At 43.3% G+C, this 8,921-nt stretch overlaps 1 protein-coding gene and 1 long non-coding RNA gene across 2 annotated transcripts in view; one reads left to right on the forward strand and one right to left on the reverse strand.

The window, feature by feature from the left end:
* Positions 1-418: 418 nt before the first annotated feature.
* On the reverse strand, positions 419-1,549 carry LOC108527824 (uncharacterized). The gene is made up of 3 exons (XR_001884943.1): positions 1,419-1,549; positions 1,213-1,338; positions 419-583 (listed from the first exon to the last, which is right to left on the reverse strand). It is a non-coding gene; the product is annotated as an uncharacterized LOC108527824 (long non-coding RNA).
* A 67-nt stretch (positions 1,550-1,616) lies between these two features.
* CCDC150 (coiled-coil domain containing 150) overlaps positions 1,617-8,921 on the forward strand; it is a 95,406-nt gene continuing 88,101 nt past the window's right edge. Inside the window, 2 exon segments of the mRNA XM_017869300.1 lie at positions 1,617-1,801; positions 8,326-8,489. Of these exon segments, the coding sequence (XP_017724789.1) occupies positions 1,790-1,801; positions 8,326-8,489 (176 nt within the window). The 5' untranslated portion in view covers positions 1,617-1,789.

Here is an 8,921-nt window from a genome sequence, read left to right on the forward strand (position 1 = left end):
GAATTTTTGTAGGTATCAACAAGTTGATTCAAAGCATTTGGGAGAAAGGTAAAGGAACTAGAAAGTTAAAGGAACAGCCAAAACAAATTTGAAAAAGGACAAAGTTGGAAGACTATACTCCCTAGTTTCAAGTTTATTGAAGACTTCGGGTCCTTTTCTCTAACTTTGTAATTGCTTAAGTTCTTACACGGTTTGCCAGATAGTGAATGGGGAAAACAAATGAAATAATAATAAATAATAATAAATAATCAGTTTGGTTCCCTGACTGCTTCTTAATATGCAGATTTGAGGAGAAGGTGAAAACTCTCATTACACAGAAACACGTAGATACAGGTATCACTCATTTCTTAATTCCACTGATAAACCAGAGGTCATTGTAAGATAAAACATACATAATAAAAATAATTGGCTCTTTGCACTGACGCTTTAAAACACATTTTCACTTCCTATTAAAAGCTTTATTTGGTCCCTTTCCCTGAATAATGCATGCAGTGCTCATTTCTCCTTCACCGGATCGGCTCAAAGCTTGATGAATATGGCCGTGGTTTGATGGGCAGTCTCTCCATCTCACGTTGAGGCTTGGCTATGAAAAGAATTAGAATAGCAAGATCAATTGTCAGGCTAAGTAAATGAGGTCTCATCTCGGATCTGATTGCTTATATGAGAGGGCTGAAGTGATTCTTGGCTGCACTCTTAGGGAGAAGAGAGAAATGCATTTTAATTGCCCTGGCAGGGATAACAGGTGTTCTTCCAGCTACCAAAACGCAAAGCTGCATTGTCTTTGCACTATGGAAGTCTTTCCCTTAAGTGAGAATACGTATTCTTAAAGCAAAACAACCCAGAAACGCTGGCGTGGTGATGCACACCTGTAATCCCAGGACTTTGGGAGGCCGAGGTGGGCGGATGGCTTGAGCCCAGGAGTTCCAGACTAGCCTGAGCAATATGGTGATAACTCCGCCTCCACGAAAAAATGCAAAAATTAGCCAGACGTGGTGGCGCGCGCCTGTGGTCCCAGCTACGGGGGAGGCTGAGATTGGAGGATCGCTTGAGCTCGGGAGGTCGAGGCTGCAGTGAGCAGAGATCGCACCACTGTAATCCACCCTGGGCCACAGAGGAAGACCCTATCTCAAAAAAGCAAACCACCAAAAAACCCAGGGGTAGTTCAATGTTCTTTTTCGTTTCATAGCTACTTAAACTCAAATTTACAAATACCTATTATCTTGTCGACAGGGCAAGAAATAATTTATGCTGAAGAGACGAAAGACCAGAAAGCACATTTCTGTGTTTTATTCTCCATGTGGCCATCATGGACGAGGACGAAGAGGGACATGATTTTTCCTTTAACGAGAAGAATGCTTAAGCTCTGAATTTTTAACCAATTTTTATGCTCGTTACTCTGCTGTAGGGTATGTATTTACCAAGATTAGCAGAACACCGCGAGTTCACCAGGCAGAGACAAGTCACTGTGAAGTAGATAGCACAGGACCTCCCGGAGGGTAGCGGCCAGAAACTACATATCCCGGCGTGTCCCGCTCGCCAGCACAATGGAGCCTGTCGTCATTCGGTTCACGACGCTACGCATTCCCTGAGCGCCGCCGGATGCCGGCCTGGGTCCCGCCCAGTGCGGAGGGCCCCCCCGGGCCAGGAAAACTACAGTTCCCGACATGCCCCGCCACGGGTGCGCCTGCGTACCGGAGCTACTGCGCCGGGGAGCGGGTTGGTTTAAAACGCTGTGTTAGTTTCAAGGAAACCCGCTCGCCTGCAGCAGTACGGAGCCTCAGGCGGACAGATGGACTGTAGGGTGAGGCTGCCGGGCCCTGGGCGGGTGAGCTGTGGTCGGAGGCTCGTTGGGGAGAGGCGTCGGCCCAGATAAGGACAGTCACCACTCCCTGGCGCCCTCTCCCTGTCCTGACGGAGTCCAGTCTCACTCCCTGGACCTCAGGGCCCTGATTTAAGGCTCTTCGGCGTTGGCTGCTGATGAAAGCCTAAGGAGAGAAGTTTGCATTGGCCTGGCTCCAGCTGAGGGATGGGAGATAGCCGCGGAAGCCTCCAGATAAGCCCAATACCACCTTTATTTATGTGTTAAGTTGGAGGTTAATAAGTTCCTGGGAAGGCTATTTCGGCGTTAATGTTTGCTTTTTACCCCCAGTTAATCCTCCCTGGCTTGCTTACCAGAATATAGGTGTCAGGAATTTGCACTTGTTCTTTACGGCTTCTGCAGTACCTGGCGCTTTTGCTAGAACGGAATAGACATTCGTTAAGTTCCTGTCGAAGTATTCTCCTGTTTATTTACCACCCATAATTTCCCAGGCACTGTACTGGGCTCGAAAGATAGAAAAGTGTCTATTTTGACCCCACTTTGGGGAAGTTCTGTTAGTCTGCCGCAAATGCCCGCACACACGTGCTTCTAATTTGTTAATCTTGGCATGCTCAGGACTAGGTCCTTTAGTCCTTTCTGTTCTGTTATCCCGCCTTATGGTTTTCTTGAGCTCTTCAGAAACTAATCTCCAGTCCACACCTCATCCCCAAACTTTAGATCCACAAATTCAATAATGTATCTTTCATGTTTTAAATTTGACATTTTAAAAACTACTATCTTTTCCACAAAACGGATTCTTCCTTAATAAGTTTCCGTTGTCTCAGTGATAGCACCGTCCAGGCCAAAAACCTTGGAGTAATCTTGGCTTTTGCCTTTCCCTCATATCTCATATCTAATGCATCAGCAAAAGCTATCTTTCAAATATATCTAGCCACTAACCTCTCTTACAGTAAGAATACCACTGCTGTCACCTTGGTTCTGACCAGTAGCATCTCTACTTCTGCTCTTGTTCTTCCACCATTTGGAGTGGGAGGGAGTCAAAGTGATCCAGTTAAAAGGAAAGTTAGATAGCATTCCTGAGCTATAGACCCCCAGTGGCTCTGAGAATCACTGACAGCAAAAGCCAGACTTTTACATTGGCCTTCAAGGCCCTGTGTATTCTGATTTATTTTTATTTTTTCTTTGAGATAGAGTCTCACTCAGTCGCCCAGGCTGGAGTGCAGTGGTGCGATCTCAGCTCACTGCAAGCTCCCTTTCCTGGGTTCACGCCTTTCTTCTGCCTCAGCCTCCTGAATAGCTGGGACTACAGGCACATGCCATCACGCCCGGCAATTTTTTTTTTTTTTTTTTGTACTTTTAGTAGAGACAGGGTTTCACCGTGTTAGCCAGGATGGTCTCGTTCTGCTGACCTCGTGATCCTCCCGTCTCGGCCTCCCAAAGTGCTGGGATTACAGGCGTGAGCCACCGCTTCCGGCCGTATTCTGGTTTTATTATTACCCTCTCACTTCATCTGTCAATGTTCTCTGTGTTGCTCCTTCCTCTCCAGCCAAACCCACGTCTTTATTGTATGTGAACTCATCAGACCTTCTAACTTCAGGCCTTTGCACTTGCTGTTTCCGTCTTCTGGGCCTTTCTGCCCTCTGATATCTATATAGCAGGTCTTTGCTCAAATCTTATGAGGCTTTCTTTGACCACACTACTTAAAATGAAAACCTGCCCTGCAGCCTTCATCCCATGTTCTTTCCTATTTCACTTTCCTCCTTTGCACTTATCACCAATAAACAGACTATTTTACTTACTGTCTTCTTCAACTGGAATGTAAGCTCCAAAGGCAGGGAGTTTTGTCGGTACTGCTCTACCCCGTCCACGCCCCATGCCATTGCCTATAACAGTGTCTAGCTCTTGGTAAATGTTCAGGAAATGTTTGTTAGATGTGTGAGTGAATGAAGATAGTGTTACCATATTATTTTCCAGTGGTTGTGATAAACAACATTGACTCCCTGGACTGTTATTTTGGAACCAATGGCATATACTTGTATATGCTTTTGCCAGTGTGCACCTATTGCCAGGTGTAGGAATGGAGCCTGTGTCCACAGAAGCAAGTGTTCTCTTTTAAAAGTCATCTGGCTTTTACTAGTATATTACTTGTGACATTGGTCTTTTTCTTGCCATGCTTTCCATAAGGTTACCTGCCTAGAAGCTCTTTGGAAATTTTCTTCCTAAACATTAAGACAGAATTCTATTAGTTTGATAATGATATATGCATAAAAATTAGCTATGAATGAACTTCTTTAAAATTAAAAGTTTATATCTCAGTATTTTTATTGCTGTTACTATCAAGCATTAGGACTTAGGTTCAGGGCAGCAATCAATATTTGCTCCTTTTCAAACACAACAAAGCACAGATATGTTAAAGCTGTTTTCTCTTTGCTAGAATGTCAGCCAGTAGAGGTAGATTCTTTTCATGTAATACTGTTCTTCTTGGACTATGAGCCATAGAACTATGACTTATGAGGATCTGCCAAGTGGCCAATGGAGAGTGTGTGTGTATTTATGTGTGTATGGGTGTGGGTGGCATTTCTGCTCTGCCTTGGGCCTACCAGATAGGGAGGACAGACAAGGGTATGAGCAACTGCAGTGAAAATGAAAATCTTTCTTTAACTTTAAGCCCCAACTTGGTAGATTAATTTACTGGACTGAAAGTTCTTATCTCATACTTTAACAGCCTCCCAGATACTTGGGGACTCTGCCTGGTGGCTTTAAGACTGTCCTCTTGCTGCTCAGCCATCACTGCCCCCTCCCTTGCTTCCAAGGACTCTCCTGACCTTGGCGTTGTTTGGTTTTGTTTTTGTTTTCCCATGGTGGGAAGTGGAGGTGGTGGTTGGGAGGGAAGGTTTTCAGCTAACCCTGAGACTTGTTTTTATTTTTATTTTTTTAGAGACAGGGTCTTGCTTTGTCACCCAGGCTGGGGTGCAGTGGCACAATCATAGCTCACTGAAGCCTGTACCTCCTGGGCTCAAGTGATCCATGTGCCTCAGCCTCCTGAGTAGCTAGGGCTACAGGCACAGGCCATTGTGCCCAGCTCATTTTTAAACATTTTTGGTAGAGAATAGGGTCTTGGCATGTGGGCCAGGCTGGTCTGGAACTCCCGGCCTCAAGTGATCCTCCCACATGGGCCTTTCAAAAATGCTGGGACTACAGGCATGAGCCACTGTGCCTGGCCATGAGATCTGTTTTTAGTAAATCCCCAAAGGCCAGATTGGCTTATTTAATTTTTGCGTCAGCAACTTTGATGACCTGAACAGGATTCTCAGCGATTGACTAAGAGGATATTTTAAGGACAACACCATATATTTCACTCAAAAGCTTTGTCCCCTGCCTACCATCAATCAGTGTCCCAGTCACCTCAATCTCCCCCTTCTTAGGGTGAATTTTCTACAAACCTCCTGCCCCTCAGAGACCGGGGCAAGTTGGTTCCTCCTTTTTGAAAGTATGTTTTCTCTGTGGAAGCCTGAGAAGCTTCAGTGTAGAGCAGGGTCGGATGGCATTGGGTGTGGATGCAAACCAAATTCCTACCACGACATGTTGGACCTTCTTTTTTTTAAAACAAATGAAGCAACTTAAATGATTTGCCATTTTCATTTCATGGCTGAATGTACACATGTCCTGGAGAGTGAATGTGAGCATTTAATACAGATCATAGGTTCCTTAGGGAAATATCAACAAAACTAGACATTTGAACAATGACATGAAAAAATTTTAGTTGGGAATCTGCATCCTATTCAAACTATGTGGGGGAGCTTCTCCATTTCCTATATATTTTTTTTCCGAAGATAGACTTTTGCAATATGCATATTAGTATTATGTGCTTGGCTTCTGATATAAATGAACATGGACAAGACTCTATATTATAACTGGCTACCTGAGCCTAATAAATTGCCACAGAAATTGTTCTCCCTCCCCCGCTGTGGCACTGCTTGTCATTTTTACTTCTTCCTTCTACTTTTTTTCCACCAGCTAATGCCTGGGCCTACCGTATGGAGAAGAAAGTGACTAAAACAAAAAAACAAAAGTTTTTAATCTCACATAAGCAGAGTTTGAAGATTACTGGTTTTGCCCAAATGTCATGTTAGTCTGAGGTGCACTGTCTTTTCCTTGTGTTTATCAGACCCTGGTGATCCTTGGCTCTTTGTTTGTATTTGAGAGTGAGGTGCTGCATGCCTGACTGATAGAACGCTCTGGGAATTGTAAGGGGGTAGGAAAAGACAGGTGCCATCTTTTCTCTCCTTTTATTTAGAAAACAAAATCCTGCCTAGGAGCCCTTTTGCAAACTTCTGCCCAAAGTCTCTTTGGCCAGAATATTCACATGAGTGTGCCGCTGAGGCGAGGCTGGGGTCATGAGCTTTTCTGCTGCCTTTGGAGAGAGAACAAAGGAGCTGTGTCTGCACACACCTGTTAGCCAACCTTTCCTTACTTTTTCTCCCCACCTTTGGCCTGATTTATCTCTAGGTCAGTAGCTGGACAGCAGGTGACAGAAAATAGCATGGAGGTGTTTCTCCGTTGTTACCCCTCCATTTTTTGCCCACCCAGTGCTATTGGTGGCTCCCCCAACTCCAGCCCTGGTTTATGGCAGCTGATCCAGCCCTATGGGCTTACTCAGAGGCTCTTCCTTTTACTACTTGAGGAATACTATACCGGCTCATGTGGTAACATTACCAGGAGTCTCCACATCTGTTTTTTTTTCCCCCAGAAATATAGACGAACCCTACTTTGAATCTTTGTATGTCCAGAGACTGCATCAGTATCTGCATGTCTTTGTCTTTCCTTCAGGAATGAACTGAAAAAAAAGAAAGTTAGTTAATAGAAGGGAGCTTCTTTCACCCCATGTCGTTAAGCTGACTTAACAGCAGATCTAAAGAATGCAAAAGCTTGTGTCAAAAAATGCATTGTTTCACAGTAGGGCATGAAAGAAAATTCTGGTCAGAAACACCATAATAAGAGTAAAAGAAAACAGGCTGGGTGTGATGGCTCATGCCTGTAATGCCAGCACTTTGGGAGACTGAGGCTGGCGGATCACTTGAGGTCAGGAGTTTGAGACCAGCCTGGCCAACATAGTGAAACCTCGTGTCTACTAAAAATACAAAAAAAAAAAAAAATTAGCTGGGCCTGGTGGTACACACCTGTAATCTCAGCTACCCGGGAGGCTGAGGTGGGAGGATTGCTTGAACTCAGGAGGTGGAGGTTGCAGTGAGCCAAGATTGCTCCATTTCAGTCCAGCTTAGGTGACAGAGCAAGACTCCGCCTCAAAAAAGAAAAAAATAGACCATTTTCTGGGACCTGTGAGAAGAGATAGAAAGTGAATTGGAGAGCTATTTCAGGATGAAGAAACATCCTCAGCAGGTATAGCAAGCTCAGCCCCACCATGATTCTTGCTCCCACGAGTCCTCCCACTTCATGAATTCTTGCCCTGGGTCCTGGGACCACCTTCAGCAACTTGAACATGAGGTGGACCCCCCTTTCACTTACAGGAAGGTGAGGGTCAGGGAGATACCTAATTACGTAGGAAGTGGTAACAAGGTGTATTCCTGATACTCCAAGTTGGACCCTTATGAACACATTCCCATATGAACACGATCCCTAGAAATGGCTGAGGTTTACAGCATGATTAGTAGAGAAATGTCTGTACAGGATGGAGTTGCAGGAAAATGTTTTTAAAGTTTTCATCAATTACTTTGTCATTGAACACGATTCATTTACACGTTGGGACCACATATAAGCTAATTCTGCTTCTGTCACTAATATCTTGAAAGAGTATTCTCACTATTCTTATTTTCATTGGGTTTTGGGGGAGGAGCCTGTGGAAATTTGATGTCAATAGCTGTAGAAAGGTCTTTGCTTTTGCTTGAAGTTAAGGTTGCATGTTATTTTTAAAAATGCTGCTTCAATGTAGGATACATAGTTGGTAAATCATTTATTTTATGACAGCTGTACAGAAGTCCAAGTATAGAATGTTTTTCAAGAAGGTTGAATGGTAATAATGTTATGATGAAAATGGCTAGTAATAAAAGCCTTTCCCTCAGCAAGTCATAGGTCCTCGTGTGTGACTAATAGTGGCAAATAGAATAGATTAAATTATGATGAAATAAACTACTCAACAATCTTACTGGCTTACAACAACATAGGTTTATTGTATGTCATGACATGCACACTGTATATCATGAATGGGTTGTGGGTCTGTTTGATGTCATCGTCACCTTGGGACCCTAGTGCATGGAGAAAGTCCTGCCTGGGATGTTGCTCATCTCATGGGGGAGGGAAAAGAGAGAGATGGTGAAGAACAAGCTGGCTTTCATAACTTCCACCTACATTTAATTGGCCAAAGCAGAACACATGACCATTCCTGAGTTCAACAGGACAGTGATGCCTAATCCTGGCACAGGAATGGCAGTGACTATTTTTGAACAATAATAGGACGTACCACACTAAGATTGTGACTGTATTCTTAGGTACATATGGAGACTGCAGCGTCCAGACCGGTCCTTTCTCCAACCCACATCAATGCTACAGCTTCTGAAACATTCACAGTACTTCAGCAAAGGATGAGAATAGTTGAGGAACAGACCAGTTCACTGAGGGATGACCTAATAATGTTGGATTTTGGTGAAAAAAGGTAACAAAAATGAACTAGATCTCTGTAGGTTGAAGAATTTTGCTTCACTACTTATTAAGTCACAGTAGTTTGGCAGATGAGATGGATATTTGCAAAAGAACTGAGAAATAATTTTCATTTGAACATTACTTAGAAAACATTTACAAAATGAAGAGTTGTCATTCTGTGGTAGAGCTAGAGTTACTATCACTTCTTTCCTAAACAGATACTTAAAATGTGTTAATTAGGTATATAAACTTCGGTATTCTGTTCGCTTGATTAAAAACAAATGTAATTTTCATGTAATAAAAAAAGATTGGTTCTTATTTTAAAATAAAAGAGACATATTAAGGTTAAAAGCTAGAATGTTGCTTCATGCCATTAATTTGGTCATTTTCTTCTCCCATATTTATTGTAAATTAAAAGAGGTTTTTGAAGTCTTTAAAAATTTTA

This window comes from Rhinopithecus bieti, unplaced genomic scaffold (assembly GCF_001698545.2).
Source record: "Rhinopithecus bieti isolate Rb0 unplaced genomic scaffold, ASM169854v2 scaffold_2572, whole genome shotgun sequence".
NCBI lineage: Eukaryota > Metazoa > Chordata > Mammalia > Primates > Cercopithecidae > Rhinopithecus > Rhinopithecus bieti.